Source organism: Ochotona curzoniae, unplaced genomic scaffold (assembly GCF_017591425.1).
Source record: "Ochotona curzoniae isolate NIBS_2020 unplaced genomic scaffold, NIBS_Ocur_1.0 patch129, whole genome shotgun sequence".
Taxonomy (NCBI): domain Eukaryota; kingdom Metazoa; phylum Chordata; class Mammalia; order Lagomorpha; family Ochotonidae; genus Ochotona; species Ochotona curzoniae.
In genome coordinates, this window is record NW_024466672.1 from 71,007 (window position 1) to 94,911 (window position 23,905).

General features: G+C 54.3%; 1 protein-coding gene across 1 annotated transcript; it reads right to left on the reverse strand.

Moving 5' to 3' along the window:
* Nucleotides 1–11,628: 11,628 nt before the first annotated feature.
* Nucleotides 11,629–19,670, reverse strand: LOC121166338 (TBC1 domain family member 9B-like). The gene is given in 13 exon segments (XM_040995487.1): nt 11,629–12,462; nt 12,589–12,798; nt 13,789–13,834; nt 13,836–13,893; nt 14,295–14,355; nt 15,879–15,949; nt 16,223–16,579; nt 17,327–17,423; nt 18,205–18,253; nt 18,255–18,301; nt 18,392–18,521; nt 19,483–19,586; nt 19,665–19,670. Coding segments are annotated over 13 exon segments (1,698 nt in total). The 3' UTR covers nt 11,629–12,000.
* Between the last annotated feature and the right edge of the window lie 4,235 nt (nt 19,671–23,905).

Genomic DNA, 23,905 nt, shown 5'->3' on the forward strand with positions numbered 1-23,905 from the left:
ATGTATTCCTTCTTGGTTGGGAGACCATTCTGTGGCCTTGTCTCAGTGGTTAGTGGATATGTTTTCCGGGCTGGAGTTCCCACAATTTTCTGGGATTTTTTTCTGAGCATCTTGGAGTGGAATGCTTTTTCTTCATATTCTTTCAGGAGGGTTATTACTCCCTGCACATCTTCATTTCTGGTCTTCACTTGTGGTGCTGTGGCAGGGGCTGCTATAGCATTCCTCTTCTCATCAATCAACCCGTGGGTTGCTTCCTCGGTGCGTGTGCTTGCTTGCTGGCAGGCCTTTGTCAGGGTTCTTGTCATGTTGTCCACTGGTGGGTTTAGCTGCAGAGCTCTCCAGCAGTATGCTGCTGTTGGTTGCTCTGAAGCCGCTGGTGCCAGCCACCTGACCTTTTTTGCAGGTCTTGTCATGTAGTCTACCACCATGTTCGCCCTCAGCCTTCTGTTGGTTGTTGCAGGGCTCAGTAGAGGAGGGGACCCTGTCCTCCTGCCCATCTCCAGAGGTGTTGGCATGTGGTGTTTGGAGAGGTTTGCCCTCAGCCTTGGCCTCTGGGATATCCCTGTGGGGCACCCTGGAGGCTACAGTGACCCCCTGAGTGCGTTCCTTAGTGGTCTTGGCCTGTGATGCCCTGACAGGAGCTCGGACCCTGATTGCTGAGAGCCTCCAGGGCCCCTTGGTGGAGCTGTAGGAGCTGGTGCTGGGGTTGGACTTGGTGCAGGTCACCCTGAAGGGGAACTTGGGTTCCCTCTTCTGTCTCTCAGGTTTTGGGGTTCTTCTCAGAGGCCCAGACCTGGGCACAAAGGAAGCCATGCCATCTTTTACATGCAGGTGCCTAAAGCCTGATGAGGTTCTGCCCCTGGCGATGTTCCTGTGAAGCGCTCTGTAGACTGAGGCCCTGAGCAGCCGACCTTCCTTGCATGTCTTGGTCCGTGGCTCATTGGTATTTTGTCTGGCAGGCTTCTGTGAGATGTTCCTATGATCCATGTAAGAGTGGACTCTGTTGATTTGGCCTTCCTTGGGGGTCTTGTTCTGTTGCTTCCATGCAGGTTTGGCCCAACCAACAGCCTTCTTTTGTAGGATGTTCCTGTGGGCAAACCTGGTGGCAGCGATGCCCACCTGAGGGCGTTTCTTGAGGATCTTGCCCTGTGATGCCCTGACTGGAGCTCGGGACCCGATTGCCCTGAGTAGCCAGGTCTCCACGTTGGAGCTGTAGGAGCTGGTGAGGGTGTTGTGCTGGGTGTATGTCACCCTGAAGGGGCATTCGGGTTCCCTCCTCCATCTCTCAGGATTTGTAGTCTTCCTCAGAGGCCCTGGCTTGGGAACAAAGGAATCCAGGCCCCTATTGACGCTCAGGTGACTGACAGCAGAAGGGGCCCTGCCACTGGCCTGGGAGCTACTGTCCTGTGTGTCCTGCTCATTTGAGCCTATGGGGCTGCCCCTGGGCTTAAATGCCCTCTCATTGCTGCTTGTAGGGCCCCTCTCCTCTGGGGCGCGGCCTGATACTGCCCTCTGCTGAACCCAAGCCAGGGGCCGGGCCAGCGGGGCCCATAGATAATGCAGCAACTTCCACAGGGCCTGCTGCAGACCCTGCTGCAGCGCTTGGGGCACTGCTGCAAGGAGTGCCAGGCAACCCCTGGCAGCAGCCATCCTGAGCAACGCAAGGCCTGCCTCTCCAGGTCCAGCGGGTGTGGCCTGGGGCGGCAGCAGCTGCTTCCTCTGAGGACCACCTCAGAGGAGAAGGTTGGAAATGAGCCCATTGAGGGCTGAGCCCTCAGAAAGCAAGAGGCTCCCGGCCTTGTGGGGTGGGAGCCCCTGCCGCTGGCGGCGGGGGAAGCCTCTGAGAGCTTCCCCCGCCCGCCTGTGGACTCAGTTCAGAGAGCAGATAGGTCTGGGGAGCAGGGTACTGGGTGTGGGGAGTAGGGTACTGGGTGTGGGGAGTAGGGTACTGGGTGTGGGGTTGATTGGTCCGAGGGGCTGGGCCCCTACCGGGGTCAAGCTGCACTGAATGCCGGGGTTCCTTCCTTGGTCCTGAAGGTGCACGGCGGCGCTCAGTGTGGGGGGTGCGTTCGACGCTCTTGGGAGCTCCGAGACGTTTCCGTTGGAGTGTTGAGGGCGGCGCGAGCACGGAGCGAGGCGGGTGGGCCGCGGGGCAGAGCTGGCGCGCCTGGGGCGCGTGGGGAACCCGCTGCCGCCCGTGGTCGTGACAGCGAAGGGCCCTGGCTGCTGTGGGGCGCTGGCGGCTTGACGTGGTGGACAGGGGCGGCCGCGCCTTCCCCTCAGGCCAGGGTTCCCCACTGAGATCCAGAGCACAGAACTGCTTCTCTCTGTGCCTTGGCCCTTGACTGCACCCTGCATTTCGCCAAGTGACATGGGGACCTTGCTCCAGCCCTCCTGGCCTGCAGCGAGCTGGGCTTCACCCTGTCTCCTGCCCTGGCACCTGCCCATGCAGCCCCACTCCTGGGGATTCAAAGGCCTTTGGAGGACCAAGGCAGACCTCATGCTTTCTACCCGCTTCCGGCTTCATTCTCTGCTTCCTGTCCACTGGGTCCATTGTGTGCTTTCCCGCGGGGAGGCCTCTCAGAGCTGTGGAAACCAGGGAGGGCATCCTCAGGCCAGGTTTCTTGCGTGCAGGCATGGGATGCAGGCAAGAGAGCAGTGAGCCTAGCTTCCTCATTCAGCTCAGTGCTTTCCACACTGCCTTGGGCACTGGGCAATGTGCTTCCTGGGTAGCTGCTAGGAGTCCCAGGACCGCCCAGAGAAGCAGCAGTGGTGTGGCCAGCCCATGTCTGCTCTTCTGCTCCTGGAATTCTGGCTGCAAGCAGAGGAGCTGGGTATTCTGCCTGGGACAGGGTGGACCAAGCAGGCCTTCAGGCTGAGGGAAGGGAAGGCAGCTCCTTGGGCCGCAGCAAGAGGACCACCAAGTAAAGTCCTTCTCTGTGGCTCTTTCCCACTTGGGACTGAGAAGCATTTCACTTGTAGAACAACAAAGAAGTGCCAGAAGCTTGCTGTGGGATAGCTGATTGAACACTCCTATTCACACACACTTACAAACTCAATTGTGATGTTACTGTTGTAATGTTTTTTTTTTAAAGATTTATTTTTATTATTTTTTTATTGGAAAGTCAGATGCACAGAGAGGAGAGACAGAGAGGAAGATCTTCCGTCTGATTCACTCCCCAAGTGAGCGCAATGGCCGATGCCAATCCGAAGCCAGGAGCCTCTTCAGGGTCTCCCACAGGGTGCAGGGTCCCAAAGTTTTGGGCCGTCCTCGACTGCTTTCCCGGCCACAGGCAGGGAGCAGGAAGGGAAGCAGGGCTGCCGGGATAGAACCGGTGCCCATATGTGATCCCGGGCGTGCAAGGCAAGGACCTTAACCACTGCGCCACCGAGCCGGGCCCCACCAGCCCAATTTTATAAAAATATTTCACGAGGTCTAAAAAAAAAAAAAAGAGAGAGAGAGAGAAAACATGTACAATTACCACATGCGCTGGCAGAACAATAAAATGCATTGAGTAGAAGCAGCATTTTTTTAAAAAGATCTATTTATTTTTTGGAAAGTCAGATATACAGAGAGGAGGAGAGACAGAGAGGAAGATCTTCTGTCTGATGATTCACTCCCCAAGTGAGCGCAATGGCCGATGCTATGCTGATCTGAAACCAGGATCCAGGAACTTCTTCCGGGTCTCCCACACAGGTGCAGAGTCCCAAAGCTTTGGGCTGTCCTCGACTGCTTTCCCAGTCGACAAGCAGGGAGCTGGGTGGGAAGTGGAGCTGCTGGGATTAGAACTGGCGCCCATATGGGATCCTGGGGCGTTCAAGGTGAGGACTTTAGCAGGTAGGCCACGCCGCCAGGCCTGAAGCAGCATTTTTGATGATGTGATCAGTTATTGCCTAGGAATAATATCTTCAATTTCATGCTCTAGGTTCACCAACTGAAAGAGATGATTGGCTTGAGTGGGAAGAACAGCCCAAACAGACCCAACAATGCGGGTTTCTTTCAAGAAACTCAGTTCTCTACAAAGAGTCCATGCAAATGGGAACCAAAAGCAGGCAGAAGAAGGTGCACATTTATCAGACCAACACTGTAACAAAGGACATAGAAGACCACTACACAGTGATAAAGGGATCCAGTCAACAAGAGAAGGCTCAGCAAATTAAGCAATACAGTGGAAATAAAGTATAAATCAGTAAGAGACTAAAAACTATAAACAGATACATGGAGACCAAATAACATGGAATTGAATGAATGAGAGTTCGTTAAGGAATCAAAAGGGAAATTTTAAAATTTATAAGTCCCAAGGTTTGAAAGAGTAGGTCTACTTTGTCACATTTATTTCCTTCCTTTTGATTTTCAAGGTTTGTTCATTTATTTGAAAGGCAGATTTACAGAGCAAGGGAGAGACAGAAAAAGATCTTCCATTTGCTGGTTCTCTTCCCAAATGTCTGCAACAGCCAGAGCTAAGCTGATTCCAAGCCTGGAGCCAGGAGCTTCTTCTGGGTCTCCCACATGGGGGCAGGGTCCCAAGGCCTTGGGCCATCTTCTACTGCTTTCCCAGGTCACCAGCAGGGAGCTGGATGGGAAGTGGAGCAGCCTGGACCTGACTACCTTCTTGAACTGCCATGCCAGTCTCACTTTTTATTTCCATACCAAAAACAAACAAACAAATGATCAGAAAAAAAAAAAACACAGACCTAGGGGTGTTACTGCAGCCTTCCCCTATTGATCAAGACAAAGTGAGCTTCCACCTAGAGCGGACACAATCTCCACCCACGGCAAGGACACAGTTTTAGCCTAAGCAGCCTGCCATGGGGAGTTTGCTTTACTGAAAATTTCCATAGATTTCTCAGAAATGACCAAGGGTGCAGAAAACAGAAAATTGAAAAAACAACTTTTTTTGGAGGGAGTCAGATAATACAGAGAAGAACAGAGACACGCAGAAAGATCTCCCATCCATTGATTCATTCCTCAAGCAGCTGCAACAGCCAGAGCTGAGCAGATCCAAAGCCAGGAGCCAAGAGCCTCCTCTGGGTCTCCCAGGCAGACGCAGGGTCCCAAGGCTTTGAGCAGTATCCAACTGCCTTCCCAGGCTGCAAGCAGGGAGCTGGATTGGAAGCGGGGCTGCTGGGATGTGAATTGTCACCGGTATGTGATCCTGGCACATGCAAGACAAGGACTTTACCTGTTAGACTGCCACACTGGGCCCCCAAAAGAACAACCTTTTAAAACTGATGCAGTAAGTCATTACACAAAACTCGTTTCACTGATATTTATGTGTTTGTGAGAGTCTTTAAACCTATACTTTCTTCTTCATTCAAATTCAGAATGAACTGTTTTATATTGCTTATTATTTTCATTGACTTGAAGGGCAGAGAGAGACAGAAAGATATCTCCTGCTTGCTGATTAATTCCCCAGAGTGGGTGTAGCCAAAGCCAGGAACCTGGAAGTCCCTCTGAATTTCCCACAGGGGTTGCAGGTGTCCAAGCACCTGAACCATCATCCATTGCCTCCCAGGATGCCTTGGTAAGAAGCTGAATCAAAAGAGGAGTAGCTGGGACTCCAATGGGACTCTCGAGATGGGATGCAGGCATCTCAATGGTGGCTTCACTTGCTGCACCAAAACAAACCTTTGCTTGATAGTGACTTAAGGGCAATATCCTAAAACATGATATGATTTGCCAGTGTATATAAGAATTGCCATTTCAACTAACCTGTATTAGATTCTTTAAGATATAAATCAATTCTACACAAAATGAAAACACATTTTTAATGTTAAGTTGGTGTGAAAAGGAAAAAAAAAAAAAAAAACCCAGTAGACAAGTTGAATGAGGCAGTTTTTTAAAGAAGGAAAAAGCACCAGCTCTAAGACCTCAGCACACTCTTTGTGGAAAGCAAAGAGAAGGGAGGAACAAAAACAGCTTCACCTGCTTGTTACAAAGTTGCCTGTCTTCCTGGAAACTTTTAGCTGTCTGCCAGGAAGAGAATCTGGGCTGATGTCATTGGCTGAGGCTCACCTGCTTGTTACAAAGTTTCCCAGCACAGGAATATTGCAGTCCACTCTCCCCAGGCCACATTTCCTTTGTCTAACAACAGGGATGAGAAAGATGGAGTAGGAGTGATGGCCCCTACCTGGCAAGTTTGGAGAACTAAGCTATTTTAGGAGACCTTCTAATTAATGACCATCCTCCTGGCCCAAATCAAGCTTTTGTTTCCGTGTAGTTCTAAGTAACAATTCAGGGTCTTTTCTCAAAGAAACCTACACCTTGAGGAGGGTTCTGCAAGAATGTGGCCTAATTCAGTGCTGTGGCCCAGGGGCTGAGCTGCAAGCTCACAAATGACAAAGGTTAGGTTTGGGGTTGGGGCTGGGCTTGGGTTTAGGTTTAGGGTTCCCGCCCTAGGAATCAGTGGATGTCCAGGCTGCTTTCTGATGTTTTTGGTTTTGTCCCCATTTTTGTTTTGTTCTGGCAGCAGCATGCGCTGAGGGGACTCTGAGGAGACTCTTGAAAGGGCTAGGCGTTGGGAAATTCTCCACAGTCCTATCTAAGTTGCCCCATCCTTTCCAAGGTGCCCGGTGTGGGTTTCCATCCTCAGGGGTCTCTGGACGCAGTGTGGGGAGCCTTCCCGGCTCTTCTGTTCCCTGGCGATCCTGCGCAGAGGACAGCAATGGGCAACCGCGACCCGGAGGAAATGCCCTGGGAGAGCCGCCAAGTCCGTGAACGGCTGACTGCGACCCAAGGCCCTAAGTGCAGCTGGGGCAGCCACAACCTCCGGATCCCCTCAAGTGGGGATGGCGCCCCTGGGCCAGCAGAGGCCTGTGGGGGCGGGGCGGGCCGGCAGAGCGCGCAGGCGCACGGCCGGAAGAGGGCGCAGGGGAGCGCGGGAGCGGGAGGCTCTGGGTGGGAGGCCCCATGGCGCCGCCTCAGCGCTGCCGCGTCCTCAGGTGCTGCAGCTGCGGCCTCTTCCAAGCGCACCAGGTGGGCTGGGCGCCGGCCTCCCGCGGGTGGCAGGTGTGGTGTGGGGTCGCGTCCCTCCGGCGTCGTCCCGGCCTCTCTGTTGTAGGTTTGGGGGAGTAGTGGCTTCTGCAGAGGCGGGCTCTGGTGAAGTCTAGTGACATTTGGGGAACCTTGTGGGACCCAGGCGGGGTGGGGGTGGCATCCCGGGACCCCGCAGTGCCCCTCAGGCTTCTCATGGGAGAAGCAGCCCTCCCCGCCATGGGCGTCCTGTCACCACATCCTGGGGCTCTGCTTCCACCTGTGCCCCAACCAGCCTCACAGCTTGTCCTCTCCTGCCGGCTGGCGCTGCCTGTGTCCTTCTAAAGGACACCCCTTCTTGGTCCTGTGCTGGTCGGCTGTGTCCTGGCATCTGTAAGACCGACTTCTGTAAGATGTGTGTTAAACAGCCAGTAGACTTTGGGGGTAAAAGCACTTTTTGTATCAAATGCTTTCCCCATGATGCCAGTGTCTTGAGAGAAACAGCTCTTACCCTGCCCCCCAGATGCAGCTATTGAGTGGGTATCTGTTAGTATTACAAGCTAGGCATTTTAGATAAGAACTACTTTAGGGCCTCAAGAGATTTTTAATTTTCTTCTTAAAGTTTTATTTATGGGCCTGGCGCGGTAGCCTATTGTCAAAAGTCCTGGCCTTACACACGCCAGGATCTCTTATGGACACCGGTTGTAGTCCTGGCTGCTCCACTTCTCGTCCAGCTCCCTGCTTGTGGCCTGGGAAAGTAGTTGAGGATGACCCAAAGCCTTGGGACCCGGCACCCATGTGGGAGACCCGGAAGAAGTTCTTGGCTCCTGACTTCAGATGAGTTCAGTTGTGGCCACTTGAGGAATGAACTAGCAGATGGAAGATCTTTCTTTCCGTCCTTGCTTGTCTCTGTAGATCTGCCTTTAAACAAAAATAAATGCGATCTTTCAAAAGGGATCTACAGAGAGGAAGAGAGACAGAGAGGAAGACCCTTTGTCTGATGATTCACTCCTCAAGCGACCATAACAGCCAGAGCTGAGCCAGTGCAAAACCAGGAGCCAGGAGCTCTTGTGCGTCTCCTACCTGGGTGCAGGGTCCCAAGGACTTGGGCCATCCTCCTCTGCCCTCTGCGGCCACAAGCAGGGAGCTGGATGGGAAGCAGGGCCGCTGGGATTAGAACCAGCGACCACATGGGATCTCGGTATGTGCAAGGTGAGGACTTTAATCACTATGCTATCACACTGGGCCCAAGAGAAATACATCTTTTTAAAAGCCACTTTATTTTTATTTGAAAGACAAGAGTTTCCTAGAGGAGAGAGAGAGAAGTCCATTGGTGCACTCCCCAAATAGCAACGGCCTGAGCTGAGCCCATGTATTACTTCCCTATTTCAGTGTATTCTGAGGGTTGATGGAATGGAAATTATTTGCATGTTTAAGTTGCTGCACGTGGATAATGTAGTGCAGTTCTCATGGTCATTTTCAACTCTCTGAAAAAGGATTCGAACCCAGAGGAGGATAATGCAGCCGTAGATCTGCATCTCGGGCATTCTCCCATTTCTTTGCAAGAGCCCCTCCCCTGAATTCAGGAGCATTTCCCTCTTACAGAGCCTAGAATGCTGAGCTCTGGAAGGATCAAACTGTTTCATCATTTAATAGACGGCAGACAGAAGCATACAGTTGTAGAGATCTTACACGCCATACCATCTCTCACTTGCTCCCCAGTGAGTTCCTTTCCAGTAGTTGTGTGTCTGCAGGTTTTGTTTAAGATTTATTTATTTTATTGGAAAATCAGATTTCTAGAGAGAAGAGACAAAGCTCCTCCATCCACTGCTTACTCCCCAAATGGCTGCAATGGCTAGAACTGAGCCAGTCTAGAGCCAGGAGCCTCCTGCAGGTCTCCCACATGGGTACAGGGGCCCCAGGCTATGGGCCATCCTCTACTGCATTCCCAAGCCATTAGCCTGAAGCTAGATGGCAAGTGAATCAGCTGGGACATCAACCCACTTGGATGCTACAGTTGGAGGTGAAGGATTAGCCAGTTGAGCCATTGTGCCAGAGCCACATCTGCCGATTTCCAGAAATGACTACTTCTGGAAAGGCTGAGTGAGACAGAGCTCAAAGCTGCTGTTTTGTGGCTTTACCAGGCAGAGTGACAGAAGGAGGGAGACACAGATTACCATCTGCTGCTTCCTTTCCCATCTGGCTGCAGCAGCTGTGCCAGGCAAGCCGGCTGAAGCCACGAGCTCTTCTGGGTCTTCCATGTAACTAGTTGTTTGTTATATAAAAGCCACATTAACTTGTGGAGATTGTGTTAGTTTTGTTTGCACCCACTGTATTAGATTTCCTTACTGTTTTGAGTCATTTCTCATTTGCTTTCCTATTTTCAGGTCAAAGATAAGTATAAATACTATTAACCATAAATAATGATCAACAATGTACACATAATCATCATTTTTTCTTTTTTTAAAAATATTTATTTATTGGAAAGTCAGATATACAGAGAAGAGGAGAGACAGAGGGGAAGATCTGCCATCTGATGATTCACTCCCCTAGTGAGCGCAATGGCCGATGCTATGCTGATCCGAAGCCAGGAGCCAGGAACTTCTTCTGGGTCTCCCACATGATGCAGGGTCCCAAAGACTTGGGCTGTCCTCAACTGCTTTCCCAGGCCACAGGCAGGGAGCTGGATAGGAAGTGGAGTTGCCTGGATTAGAACCGGCGCCCATATGGGATCCTGGGGCGTTCAAGGCGAAGACTTTAGCCGCTAGGCCACGCCGTCAGGCCCATAATCATTATTTTCATGCCTCTTAGTATGTTCTCTTTTCTATTTCGCTGGCTGATACCTGAAAAAAAAAAAGTAGTGACTGAATAGCAGGATCCTCATTGCAGTCTTGGCTTTCATGGAATGCCAGCAGTGGCTCTAGCTTTCAGCTGGGATTCAGGTGGCTTATGTTCAGAAATATTTAATCATCCTCATCAAAAACAGAAAGTAAATAAAATATAAGATTTTGGTGGGGAGGGGGAGAAAACCATGGGTGGTAGACATCTAACTTGATTTCATTCTACTTAAATAGGCAGTTTCCTGAACACCACTTATTAAACAGTCTGTTCTTATTTTTTAAAAGATCTATTTTTGAAGTCAAAGAGAGGAAGAGAAAAGAGAGGATTCCTTCATTCATTGGTTTGCTCCCTGGATGGCTGCAGTGGCCAGCTCTGGGCCAACCCAGGGCCAACCCAGAGCCAGGAGCTTCATCCAGGTCCCCCATCTACATGGCAGGGACCCAAACACTTGGGCCATCTTCCACCCCTTTTTCCAGGCCATTAGCAGAAAGCTGGATTGGAAATAGAGCAGCCAGGACACTAACCAGTGCCGACTTGAGATGCCAGTGTTATAGGTGGCAACTTTATCTGCTTTACCACACATTGTCCCATGTCCTCATTTTTAAAAAAGACTTATTTACACAGGCTGGCACTGTGTCTGCACAGGCTAATCCTCCACTTTGTGGTGGCAGCATCACATATGGGCACCAGTTGATGTTCCGGCTGCTCCACTTCCTATCTGGCTCTCTGCTTGTGAGGGAAAAGCAGTGGAGGATGGCCCAAGATTTTGGGACCCTGCACCTGCGAGAGAGACCAGAAGAAGCTACTGGTTCCTGGCTTCAGATCAGCTCAGCTCTGGTCTTTGCAGCCACGTGGGTAGTGAACCAGCAGATGGAAGACCTTCTTCCTCTTGCCTCTTTTTCTCTATAAATCTGCCTTTTCAATGAAAATAAATAAATCTTAAGAAAGGAAGGGAGGAGTCATGGCGTGCTGGCCTAGCATCTAAAGTCCTCGCCTTGAATGCGTAAGGATCCCATATGGCACTGGTTCTAATCCTGGCAACCCTGCTTCCCATCCAGCTTCGTGCTTGTGGCCAGGGAAAGCAGGCGAGGACAACCCAAAGCCTTGGGATCCTGCACCCTCATGGGAGACCTGGAAGAAGCTTCTCACCCCTGCCCTTGGTTCCGGCATAGTTTCATGAATTGTGGTGACTTAGGGACTGAATCATGTAATGGAAGGTCTTCTTCTCTGTCTCTCCTCCTCTCTGTATCTCTTACCTTGCAATAAAAATAAATAAATCTTTCTAAAAGAATAGAAAGGAAGAAAGAAGAAAAGACAAAAGGAAGACCCTAACATCCTTGTGTCTGGGCTCAGTACAAAGGGTCCCCGTTTCATGAAAGAGTTACAGAGAGAGAGAGAAAATCCCCTTCTCATCACTGGTTCACTCACCATGTGGTCATCATGGCCAGAGCTGAGCTACTCTGAAGCTGGAGCCAGGAGCACCCTCCAGTTCTCTCATGTGGGTGCAGGGCCCTTGGGCCATCCTCACTGTTTTCTCAGGCCATTAGCAGGAAGTTCAATCAGAAGTGGAGCATCTGGGGGCTCAGTGTGATGGTTCAACTGGCTAAATCCTCACCTTGCAAGTGCCAGGATCCCATATGGGTGTCAGTTCATGTGTTGGCTGCTGTGCCTCCTATAAGCAGAGAGCTGGATTGGAAGTGGAGCAAGCAGGACATGAACTGGTGCCTGTATGGGATGACAGTACTCTAGGTGGAGGCTTAGTCTACTACACAGTGGCACTGGCCCCATCCACTTTGTTTTAAGAAGTGTTCTTCTACTGGTTTATTCAACAAGTGCTGCAATATCCAGAGCTGAGCCAATGCAAAGCCAGAAGGCAGGAGCTTCTTCCAGGTCTCCCACGTGGGTGCAGGGTCTCAAGGCTTTGGGCTGTCCTCTCCTGCCTTCCCAGGCCACAGGCAGAGAGGAATGGAGGAGCTGCCACTTATTCCTGGTTCCCAGGACTGGCCTGTGCTAGGGGATGCAGGCCCAGAGACTCTTTCTAAGGCAGCTGTGTTGGCATCAGCCTTCCTTTCACTTACAACTCACTGCTTCCAAGGGGGAGCAGGAGGGCTGTGTCTTTAATGAGAAACTGCAAAGGGAAGGAGGGAGGGACAGAGGCCTCGGCCAGAATCACTCAGCCAAGGGGCTCAGCCCAGAGCAACAGATGGCTCGTGCTCACTGGAGGCACTCAACTGTCTCTCTACTTTCTTCTGGTCCTTCATCTTGAGTCCAATGTCCACCCTTTTCTCAAAGAAGTTGACCAGCACAGACTCCGGCAGGATGGAGGCCAGGATCTGCTTGAAGGAGATGCACCAGTCTGCGTCCATGGTGTTCCCAATGCGGGCTGTGGCTGTGGGGTCTTCACACTGCAGGGAGCCCATGCTGACCACTGAGTAGGAGGACATGGATATGTTGTATTTGGTTTCATCATCAGACGGGAGCTGGGAGGGTGAGCCCTGCCCCTCTCCACTGCCCCCCTCTACCACCGTCTGTCTCTCCTGTGGCACTTTTCCAAGGTGGGTGTCTCCACCAGCTTTGGTCCAGGGGTCCCCCGTGGCTGTCAGCTGGCATTCCTGTACTGGGTCCTGATGGGATTCCCTTGCAGGTGACTGAGGGTCCCCCCATGGCTGGCACTCCTGTACTGGGTTCTGAGGGGGTTCCCTTGCTGGTGACTGGGGATGCCCCATGGCTGGCGGCTAGAGTTCCTGTACTGGGCCTGAGGGGGGTTCCCTTGCTGGCAGTGGGGACTCATCCTCGGTGGAACTGCCCTGGTCCCTGCTGGGAGTGCCACCCGTGGGCTTCTTGACACTCGGACTGAAGAACTTCCCCACCTCACTGATGCGGAGGAGGCTGGCCACTGTGGCAATGGCGTGGTACAAGTCCTGCTCCAGGGGGTCCTCACTGAACATGTTGTATAGCGTCTTGCACAGCTCAATGAATTGCTCCTATCAAGGGGGAAGGCAGAACAAGGAGATGGTAAGATGGCCCTGGTGTTCATTCCATGCATGCTGCTGGCCACTGGAACTGGTGCCAGGATGTGGTCCTGTTTATCGGCGCCAGACTAGTGCTCTAGTCTTACTTCACACACGGGAATGTGGAGGCTCAGAGTCGGGAGGGACCTAAGCAGTCACTCTGCCCTGCCGGGCTCTCCCCCTGCAGTGGACAGCAGCTCTGAGCTGGGCTCTCTGCTCCGACATGTGGTTCTGCTGTTGGGGATGCATGGCTGTGTGAACCCGGCCTTGACCATGGCTTCCTCCCTGGGGTCTGGCCTCACCCTTGGCCTTCTAGCTCCTGGGTGAAAGCGACTTCAACTCTGACCTTCAGGGAAGCTCCCAGAGGGTGCTGCTGAGGGGGTGAGGGTGGTCTTGGGTCTCTAAACCACATCCTGGCCTGAGAGAGGGGTGAGACCACCCATTCCTCAGGCTGGAGAAGGCTTAGGCTCACAGGGCCCCTCTGGGCATAGCCAGGGCCAGCCCAGCCCAAGCACTAAGGGCAGGCTGTAGTTCAGGGACTGCCTCTGGCTACTTTCTGCAGCTGAACCCAGGGGTTGCCCCTTCCTGCCTGGGAGACCCTTGGGAAGACAAAGAAGCTGCTGTCCCCAGAGAGCAGGAAGTGGAGAGCAGACAAGCCTGTGTGCACAGGGTGCCTGGGCAGGGAGTGTGAGGAAGCAGCTGTGGGGTAACCTTCCCCAGGGCTGCTCAGACCTACCACTGTCCCTCCACCTGAACAAGCGGTCCCTGTGCAAATGGCCCCTGAGCAACAAGCTCCTGACTTTCCAGAATCCTCACTGGGACTCCTGGGCGCTCAAGTGAGCTAGTGAGTAATGAGTGCCACCCTGTGTGGACCCTGGGGCGTGGTGCTGACATGGCATGCTGGGCCCCGGTGTCCCTCAGGGTTCTGCAGAGGTGTCTGCTGCAGCCTCCAGCCTGGCCCACCTGGTTCATTTGGGGCAGATCCTTGATGGTCTCCTTCTGAGCCTCTCTCCTTGGCCCACATGCGAAGGTAGAGTCGGTAGTCTGGGGGGCTGGTCCCCTTCTCCTCTGTGAGTCAGGAGGAAAAGACATTAATCTCGGCCTGTCATGACAGAAAAAGGGCTTGAGCTTGGGGTCAGGGGGTGGGATGGGCCCTGTTACAAAGCACCTGCATCTGGGGAGGTGCTGATGGGGAGAATGCCCTGAAGAAGGGATGGCTCAATGGGATGAGGATGGTCCTGAGGCTGTGTTCTAGGCTGTGAGAGGTTGGCCTGAGGAGCTGAGAGCTTCACAGGGGACACCAGGCACCACAGGGGACAGCAGGGCCTCCAGCCAAGGTCACTGACCTTCAGGGCATGCCTGTCAACTGGGGCCAGGCAGTGGGGGAGCTTTGCAGAAGTGACTGGGGATGGTCACAGCCCACATGAAACCCCAGACCTCAGCCCTGAGACCCTGAGAATGGCCTGTACCTGCTCGCTTTTCTTGGGTATCCTCGCTTCTGCTTCCTTCCCGATCTTCCTGTGGTAGTGCCTCTGCCAACCAGGAAATAACAACATGGAGCACATTCTTCTCCAGCTGGGACTGCAGCCCACCTCTGCCGAGGTCCAGCCTGTGCTTGTGCGGGAGCAGCCCCGGGTTCTGGTTCCCTGCACGGAGCCTCCTGCTTTGGCCTGACCCTGAGCTCTGCCCTCCGGCACCGTCAAGGAGGGCCTGGGCATTTCCCCACTTGATCACTGAAAGCAGCAGCAGCTGTATCCCACTCCGTTTTTGCTTCTTTGTTTTCTTTTTCCAGAAGACTACAAGTCTCCCCCATATGCAAACAGCAATGCGGTGTGATGGACAAGCCTGAGAACTGATGAATCCTGTGGTTTCGTTAGGAAAAGGTCACCTGCGTGGGATCACACCTATGACAGCTACACCAGGAGGGAAGGAACTTGACAGACATGAACCCTGTGCTCAGCACATCCGCTGGAGGAGGACCACACTGTGCGGTTCACGTGTGAACATGAACCTGGGGAGGAACAAGCTGCCCTGGTCTCCCAGGCCTGCTGCCAGAAGACAGGCGAGGACAGAAGTAGCCCAGCCCTCAACTGCCTCAGTGAGCATGGGTGACAGTGCAGGGCCTGGGGTGCTGTGGGGTCTGAGGTCAGGGTTCTGCACCCAGAAGCACACAGCACAAGCTTAAAGCTTCCCAGGTTGCCCAGGGTCCATGTGTAACAGGAAGCACACCTGCTGCTTTGGCCTGTTACTGGAAGCCAAGGCCCTCCGGGTCCGTGAGCTAAGCCTTCACGGTCAGCAGGACCTGTGGGTCCTTCGACACACACACTATTTGTTTCCCCTTTGGGCCTGCCACATGACGTCACAGCACAGAGTGGTCGCCAGCCGTGTCATCAAGTCCTGGGGTCCAGGAGGCACTTGGCAGCCTGTGCTTTACACTTTAAATGCAGCCTGAGGATAAGGATGGGTTCTAACGGCTCAACATCCGTATTTCTTCTCCACAAAGCAGTGTTTTGTGCTTTCTGAGGAGAGCATATGCCCTGCCGTGCCCGGCTTCCCCTGGTCCCTGTGGTCTGTTTCCCGCGGTTGCAGTGACCACCCCTGCTTTTCCTTCCTCTGCCTATGCTGACCCATGGCCCTGTGCATGTCCTCACCTACTAACCACCCCACAGCAGGACACACGTGCCAGTGGTAGAGTCTGCCAGGCCTGGGGGCCTTGGGACAGGAGTGGGGATGGGGGTGTGAGGGGATGCTGCCACCCAAAGCCAAGGGAGCCTTCCTGTGCTCCGGGCACTGACCTTGAGCCTCCCAGGGCAGGAAAAGATCCAGATCAGAGGCCAGAGGAGATGCTGGGAGGACAGCATAGGAGCAGGAGGGCAGAGGGAGGAGGAGCCGAGATCCAAGAAGACAGACACAAGAGAAACAGGAGTGAGATCACTGCCTGCCCACAGGGACACCTGGCTGCAGGAAGCCAGGGTGGGCCCCAGCTTGAGACCCCTCTCAGGACACCCCAATGCCCCCAGCCCCCCAGCTGGAAGCCTCAGGGAGCCACTCACTTCTGAGGAGCTGTCTTCCGTGAAATAGTGGGTGGCCTCCAGGGCTGACTCGGCTTCCTCAGAGTTTAGGGCTGCACTCCGAGATGGGTAGAGTGAGAGTCTCACCTAGAGCAAGCATCCCAGCTCCTGGGCAGACCGCACCTGCCCTTTCCCGCTGGACTGGCCTGACCATCCTGGCCACCCTCCCCCTGCCACCATGACCCGTGTGGCAGTTTTAAGGCTGACTGGCTTGGATTATTTGCTACTTTCTGATTCTTAGGTGAGTGTGTAAACACCCAGTGTCTTTCAGGTTAAAGTGCAATCAGTGCCTCATACAATCCAGGGGTGTGGGGGCACGTGCTCACCTGGGGGAAGGTGCAGCTTATAGAGCACCTTGAGCTTTTCAGTCATGTCCCCGTGGTACATCCCGCCTGTGGGAGAAGGCAGGAGGAGGGCATGATGAGAGGGGCTCCCCAGGACGGTGCAGGCTCCAGGGGGCTGGGACAGGACCTCCTCACAGCTGCAGAGGGCCCGGGAGCCAGTCCCAGGCTTCCTCAGAGTATCGCCAGGCCAGCTCAGCCTTCCCTGCGGCCAGCTGCCCCAGCCCCACAAGGGAGGGAAGGACAGACTGGCCAGGGATGCCATGGGAAAAGGCCAAGGCAGGGTCAGGCCCCTGGAGGCACTCACTTTTGTTTTGGAGCATAGTTTTAAGATGTGTATATCTTTAAAATAGAAAGGCAGATTTACCAGAGAGAAGGAAAGAGAGAAGAAGATCTTCCATCCATTGGTTCCCTGGCTGGAGCTAAGCTGATCTGAAGGCAGGAGCCAGGAGCTTGTTCCATGTCTCCCATGTGGCTGCAGGGTCCCAAGGCCTTGGGCCATCCTTGATTGCTTTTCCCAAGCCAGAAGCAGGGAGCTGGAAGGGAAGTGGAACAGTCAGGATATAAACCAGCACCCACATAGGATCCCAGTGCATACAATGTGAGGACTTTAGCCACTAGACTATAAATCTTAATTTTTTTTCCTTTTTGCCTAACAGTCAACGCCAACCTAACTTGAATCCAGTGCCTAACTTGAGTCAGTCTGATCATTTGGAAGAAAGGTTCCCTTGTCCTGGGGCTACTGAGGGGATAGCGTGTCCCTGGAGCTGCAGACAGCCATGGACTCTGCAGGAAGCGCAGTTCAGAGAACGTCAGAGGGTGAGAGAGTGTACAACACTGCATCTGAGTCCCTGGATCCAGCCAGGCCTGACACTGTCTCCCTCAACTCTGCAGTTCCTTGAGCCCATGAACTTCTGCTGTAAGCTGCCTTGTGCTTTCTAAGGGAGTGTTCTGCCTAAACTCCAACAAGGCTTAACTTCTACCACTGCGACTTCACAGCAAGTGCATGCACGGATGCTTCCAAACCCCTTCTCTTCCAGCAGGAACCTCTGTGCTGAGGATGCTCTTGGAAGACAAGGTCACAGTTACAGGTCCTGTCCTTGTTCTCGGCTCTTACCTTAAACACCATGTAAAGGTCTTCCAGCTCTTCAGTGGAGAAGCCAGTGTCCCCAGGTATGGCTCGGACCTAGAAGAAAGAGACAGGCTGGGCTGAGGGACTCTCAAGTGCCTGTTGCAGCAGGAGACAGATTGTCACAGGGACCAGGGCAAAGGCACGAGCTGCCCCTCAGTATGGCAAGTCGGCCATCCCACTGAGGGCAGGGCCTTGCCCTGCTGGCCTCTCACCACCCAGCCTGCCACTCAGTGCAAGCTCCCTGAGGTCTGTGCCCTAGTGGGCTGAGAGTGGGGGACATGGGACATTGTTTAGTTCCTCCTGTCTGGACCTCTGCTGTGACCCAGGTGCCAGCTCTTGGGAAGGGGTCCTGAAACCACCAGCCAGCTGCTCTCAGTCAGCTGGAGCCATCCGTTTCTGTCACTTGTGACCTCAGAGTGTCTGAAAGGTTTGTGGGGGGCACTGGGGAAGTGGGAACGAGGTTGGCAGTCAAGAGACCATGAGTAGATCCTGTGGCAGGGGCACCTGCACCCATCCAGGGATGCGGAGGATGAAGGCTGGAGGCAGAGGCACGGCACGCAGGTGCTCAGAGGGCAGCTGTGGGATGCTCGGGGCGAGGGGAAGGGACATGTGGCAGAGCTTGGGAGACAGAGGGTGCTATGCCTTGGGGGAACGGGGCTTCAGACAGGCTTCCCACTGGCCCATCTGGGAGCAGAATAAAACGACCATGTCCTCTCCCCGCCATGCCCCTGCCTGGTCCCACACATCCTAATGCTGACACTGGTGGTGAGGCAGCAGGGGAGTGTGCGTCCTGCCCCACAGACAGGCCTGAGTGGGAGCCCCCAAGCCCACATACCACACTCCTCTTGGCTGTGTCCTCCAAGCACTGGATCACTCTCAGCCTGTTTAAACCGCATCTGCTCAGTGTCGCTGGCCCGCAGGATGCTGAATTTCTGCAGGCAGGTGGGGATGATTAGGTGAGACAATGCACAGCCATGGGGTGCAGGGCTGTCACCCCCCAAACCTCCCCACTGAGTGCTGACCTCATAGGAGGCTTTGAGGAGGTCAAAGATGTCTGTCTGTGTGGGAGGCTCGTCTCCACTGGTCAGCAAGGCATGGAGGTGTGGCACTGGTGGGGAAGTACTCTGCTCATTGACCACATTGTCCAGACATCTGTGTGGGCAAGGGGTCAGACATCGAGACCACTCATAGTTATGGCAGACCCTCCAGGAGGATAGAGTGTGCCCCAGCAGACATCCTGGAAAGTCAGGGAGCTCCCCTCAGGCCTCAGCCCCTCCCTCGCATTAGGCTCTGCACGTGGAAGGTGCCGGGATATCTTTTGGACAAGGAGCTTGTTTAAGGCCACATGTTGGGACCTAGTCTGGCCAGGACCCCTGACCCCTGCTGTGGCTCCTGCTTAGCAACCAAAGATGTCCTGACAGTTAGGCTTACCACTTCACAGGACCTCAGAGTGGGTCGCTGCAACTCTGCATCCCAGACAATGAGAAAGAGGGCAAGACAAAACAGACTTGACAAGAACATCACACACAGGAACTGCAAGGCTCTGCTGTCACTGGGAGATTCAGAGCCACAAGCTGACTTAGGTCTCAAAGCTACTCCTGACAACACCAGAATCTGAACTTGGCCTTCTGGCTTCCAGCTGGAGGCCTGCATGAGGTGAAGTTGGCCGTGGCAGATCTATGCTAAGGTGACCCCTGTCAGCAGGCCTCTGGCAGGGCTCTTTACACACTGATGACAGCATAAAGCAAGATCTGAGTTTTGCAGCACTAAATGTGCAGTGGGGCCTGTTGGGTTCCTGGGAGCAGGAACACACACCAAGTGACTGAATGCCTTCAGCAAGGGAGCATGAGCCTGGAGAGGGCAAGGGTGGCAGGGTGTGCAGAGAGGCCAGGCCAACCTCAGTGGACCCCAGGGTGTCACGATGCCCTTTTGGCTGAGTTAATTTCATGAGATGAGCAGGGAGCGAAGGGAGCAGGCAGAGAAAGGAGTTGGCTCCACACAGGCAAGAACAGGAAGCTGAGCTTTGGGGGGTAAAAAGCTCATACTTCAACAGTTCTGTGTGTGCTTGGTGATCACTGGGAGCAAAGTGGAAGCAATATTCCCTATCACCAACCTTCTGGGGTGGCCAGGTGCCCCTGGGAGTGCCCAAGTCTGGGATGTCACGTTTGTGCAACAGCTGGGCCGACTCGGGCTCCATTTCCTGGTGGGAGGAAAGTGCTGTCAATAGTCCAGTCCTGCCAGCACAGTGCCCCGCAGCCTCCCTGGCAACCTGGCTGGCCACAGGAGGTAGGGAGCCTCCATGCAGCCACTCAGCTGCAGCCCAATGGCAGATGGGCTGTCCTGTGCTTGCCAGGCAGCTCTGCCCCACGGCTGGTCCATCTACCTCCCATGGCGCCTCAGGCGGTGTCTGCAGAGAGCTGAGCTCCTGTGCAGTCTGCAGTATCTGCTTCGCCAGTGTAAACCTCCTGCCCCGGTCAACACCCCTAAGCCCCTACCCCTTGATGTCACCGTGTGAGCTGCTCACAGAGTTCAGCAAGCATCCCTGTGTCAGCAAGCAGCGCCTGTCTCATCAGTCCCCACCTGAGCCTCCTGGAGGGCACTGGGTACAGCCTGGCACCTTTTGCTGGGCAGCTCCTGACTGAAGGGAGGGTCTGACTCCTCCATGTCGGATGAGGACTGTCCATGGAAACACACTCCTCCTCCCAGCTCCAGTTCCGGGGAGTCCTTGTGCAGACACTTCAGCCAGCGGCTCTCAGAGGGCTGTGTTGGGAAGAACAGGAAAGCAAGCCCTTTGACTGCAGCTCTCACACCCAGGGCTCAGGGATGGTGCCTGCTGGCGAGGCCTTGGAGAGGCAGCAGAACCCCCGAACGTCCATGCTCCCTGACCCAGTGACCCCACACAGACAACAAAGGCACAGAGATACTCGTGGCGCTGTAGACGCCATTGTTTAGAAAGTGTGGAGACAGCCTCAGGCCCTCAAAAAAGGGATCAGTGCCAGCAGCCCGCTTTGCACCATATTCTGTTTTAAAAAATGAAAATACCTGGAAACTGCAACAACACAGAAGCATTTTGTCAGTGAAAACTTAAGCAAACAAGCCTTTTCTTGATAGAAAAATGATGTAACATTAAGCATTCGAGTGGCTGACCCGGAAGCTCATGTGCTGAGAGCTGCTTCTTTTATTTGTGGGTGTGTGTGGGGGGGGGTGGGGGAACGGGAATTGATTCAAGGTCACAGTTTGGAAGACCCTGGCCCAGGGCAGTAGGGATAAGAGAGGGACTAACACTTGGTTGGGGGTTGAGGGAGGAGGCCCCACTGAGGTGGAGTACACCAGCTCACAGGCAGGATTGGCATGGGGGAGGTTGTTAAAGCCGTTGTTGAAACAGCCATGCTGTCCATAGTGCCAGGAAGCCCCGTGTCAGCCAGAATCTTCGGAATTTAAAAGGAAACGGGTGACAACCAGAGTAGAGCATGGAAGCTCTCCCCAGGCTGGCCTCGGCGCCCTGGGACTGCTGTGTGTGCCATGAGGAGCTCTCCATGCCTTCGTGCCTTGACACTCAGGTCCCAGATCCTGGCCTCATTGAAGGCAGAGGCTCCAGGAATTCTGGGCCAGCAGGTGAGCAGGGCTGCCTGGGTCTGCGATGCACCACTCAGCTGGTCCCCACACTTTGCTTCCTCCACAGGCTGAGCTGTCTAGAACCCGAGACTCACCCAGGTGGTGGCTGGTGGCGTCTGCCTCCTGGATGAGCAGGTGCCTGGCTCCCGCAGGGATCTCAAACATCTTGATGTAGCCTTGGTGCAAGTGCAGGAGGACAAGGCCCAGTGAGAAGTCGGCAAGCCCCACCCACCCACTGTGGGCTCTGACCACCCACCAGGAGAGGGGCCAAAGGGAGAGTGGCTCCAGCCCCTCTGCTTGTCTTCAGATCCAGACACCCCACTGGCCTCTTCCACTGGAAACACAGTGGGGAGTCCAGGCTGCATTCCTCCAGGCAGGGATTCAGAGCTGCCATGTTTAGGAGGGAGGCTCTGGGTACTCCACGTGACCTGTGTAATTCTCAGCCACTTGCTCTGCACGTGTCATCAGACATCCAACCTCTGGTAGGGCTGTACTAAGGCCAGCCCACAGCCCCTGTCTTTAGGACCTGGACCAGCACCGGGTACAGGATGAGGTCCACGTGGTCACTCTATCACTTTATTCTCAAAGAGGTCAACTAAAGTGGCTTCTCCCCATTTCAGAGGTGGGCTGACGGAGGCCCAGAGGGATGCAGTTGGTAGCTGCTGGCCTGTGCAAAGAGCTGAGGCCTGGTGGAGGCACAGCCCCAGGCATGAGTGTGGTTTGAGCACATCTGGAAGGGCCCTGTGTGCTGCTGCTGGTGGTGGTGGTTAGGAAGTATTGGGACCTACAGGGACCTGGTGGGAGTCAGTCAGGTCAGGGCCTGGGGGCCCTCTACCACTCAGTGCCACCCTTTCCACCTCATGTGGTCTAGGCCCTGTAGGAACCCAGGTCACATCCAAATAAACCTCTTCACTCACATGGTGCCCAAGTCTGGACAGTGGTGACAACAATGCAAGAGACAAAGACAGAAACCCACCCCAGAGCCTGTCTCTCCTGGTGAGAGATCCATAACACCTAGTCCTACCCAAGGCGCCAGAGAAGTCAGACCTTCCATGCTTCCAGGTCACCTAGCAGCCCAGGGAAGTGCTGCTGAAAGCCAGCTGGGGAGGAGCCTGCTGCAAGACAGAACTCCAGTAGAGCTTCCTAAGGTCTGTTCTCTGCCCTGTCACCTGGGGCCCTCTCCCTTTGCTCCCCACTCCCCCACCTCTGCCAGGACAGGACTGACCCAGGGGCGGGACTCACCGTGCCTCTTGGGGGAGCGTGTGAACGTGCCCTTAACCACCTTGCACCAGGTGTTGTCTCCTCCGCACACACCACACTTGTCCTCCTGCTTGCTGGAGCCGATCACCCCATCACAGCCCACCTTCTGCAGGGGAAGCAGGCTGTGAGTAACCTGCACACCCTCTCCTCGCCCTAGCACCTGCCTGTGACCTGGCACCAGTTACCCCTTTGCCCACTATCAGGGGGAGAAAATCAGGCTCTGGTTTCAGGAGGAAGACAAAGCCTGCTAGCCGTCTTCCGGGAGTGTGACCTGAATGATGCCCCCTTGCAGGCCCAGAGGTCCAAGGGTTAGGACACAGCAGGCCTTCAGGGGACACCCTTGCTCTGGCACTGTGCAGCAGAGGCCTGGCTTCAGAGGCTCCTACCCTAAGGTCCACTCCCTGGCCAGTCCACTCAACACCGCCACACCTGCACTAGAATTATTCTGTCCAGAGGAAAGGCGATGCTCTGCTCCAGGCCACCTGGGGGAGGCAACAGCATACTGAAGTGATTTGATTTTCCATGGTCCTAGCAGTGTCCACTGCTAGGCTCAACAAGGAAAATCCCTCTTTGGGGCTAGTCTGTGCCCACTGACCACCCTCAGAGTGCTTGATGGCATCACAGATTCCCCCCTTCCTCTTGGCTGCCAGGAAGCTCGGTGCTAATTCTCCCTTAGCAATCTTCCTGCACCAATTAGGAGAAACTCTTCCTCCTGGCACTGTGTGTTCTGGTGCTGGTCTTACCAGGACCACGGCGGGCAGGGGGCTCTAGACCCTGACAAAGCTAAGAGCAGCTCCTCTGTAGGGGCTCAAGTTCGCAATCTTTGGTTTTCAGCTTTTTCATTCACTTTTGGAAGTGAGCAGGGTAAAAGCATTCCGTACAAGGAGCACGCTTGTGTTCACATGGGTGGTTCTAGAGAAAAACCCATCTACCAAAAGGAGGCAGCATGGTGGGCCCAGCCTGGGAGCACAGGCATCACCCCTGTCTGTGCACCCCCACAGTGTGCTCCCTAAACACTGTTTGTAACAGCAATGGACCTGATGTTGCTCTCTAAGCACAGGGTAGCTGGCTGGCTAGGACCTGGCCCCAGACATTACCCTGCAGATCTTGGGAACTCGTGTTTGGGTAGAATTCTTGGCAGCTGTCAAGATGGTGCATCCTGGTGTGCACACAGAGTCTGGCTTATGAATTATGCCTGGAATTGTGAGCTCTTTCTAACAAGGGTCCTACCAGGCAACTGGACAGGCTGCAAGAAGATGGGGAAGAGGAGGGAAGGGAAGTACAGCATGCTATGAGAAGCCACAGTGGTTCTGGGGTTTCCTGCTGAGAGGCACAGAGTGGGTCACAAGGGACAGAGAACAGCCAAGCTCTGCGTCCAGCAGTGCTGGCAAGCTGCAGCAGCAGCCTGGCATCCCTTTTTCTGGAAGTTTGGAGGGATATTGTCTGGCAACAGATAAGGCAGTTACTGGCGTTGCTCTTGCCAGGCAATGCAGCCCTCTCTGGGTTCCCAGGGACAACATCTCATCCTTGGAAAAGCCCCTGATGATGCAGGTGCCATTCAACATCCAGCATCATGCAGCTGGCCTCACTCAGGTAGGCAGGAACACCAGGCAGATGAGGCTGTGAAGGGTAAATGATGCTGCTAGCCTACCAGCTCTTCC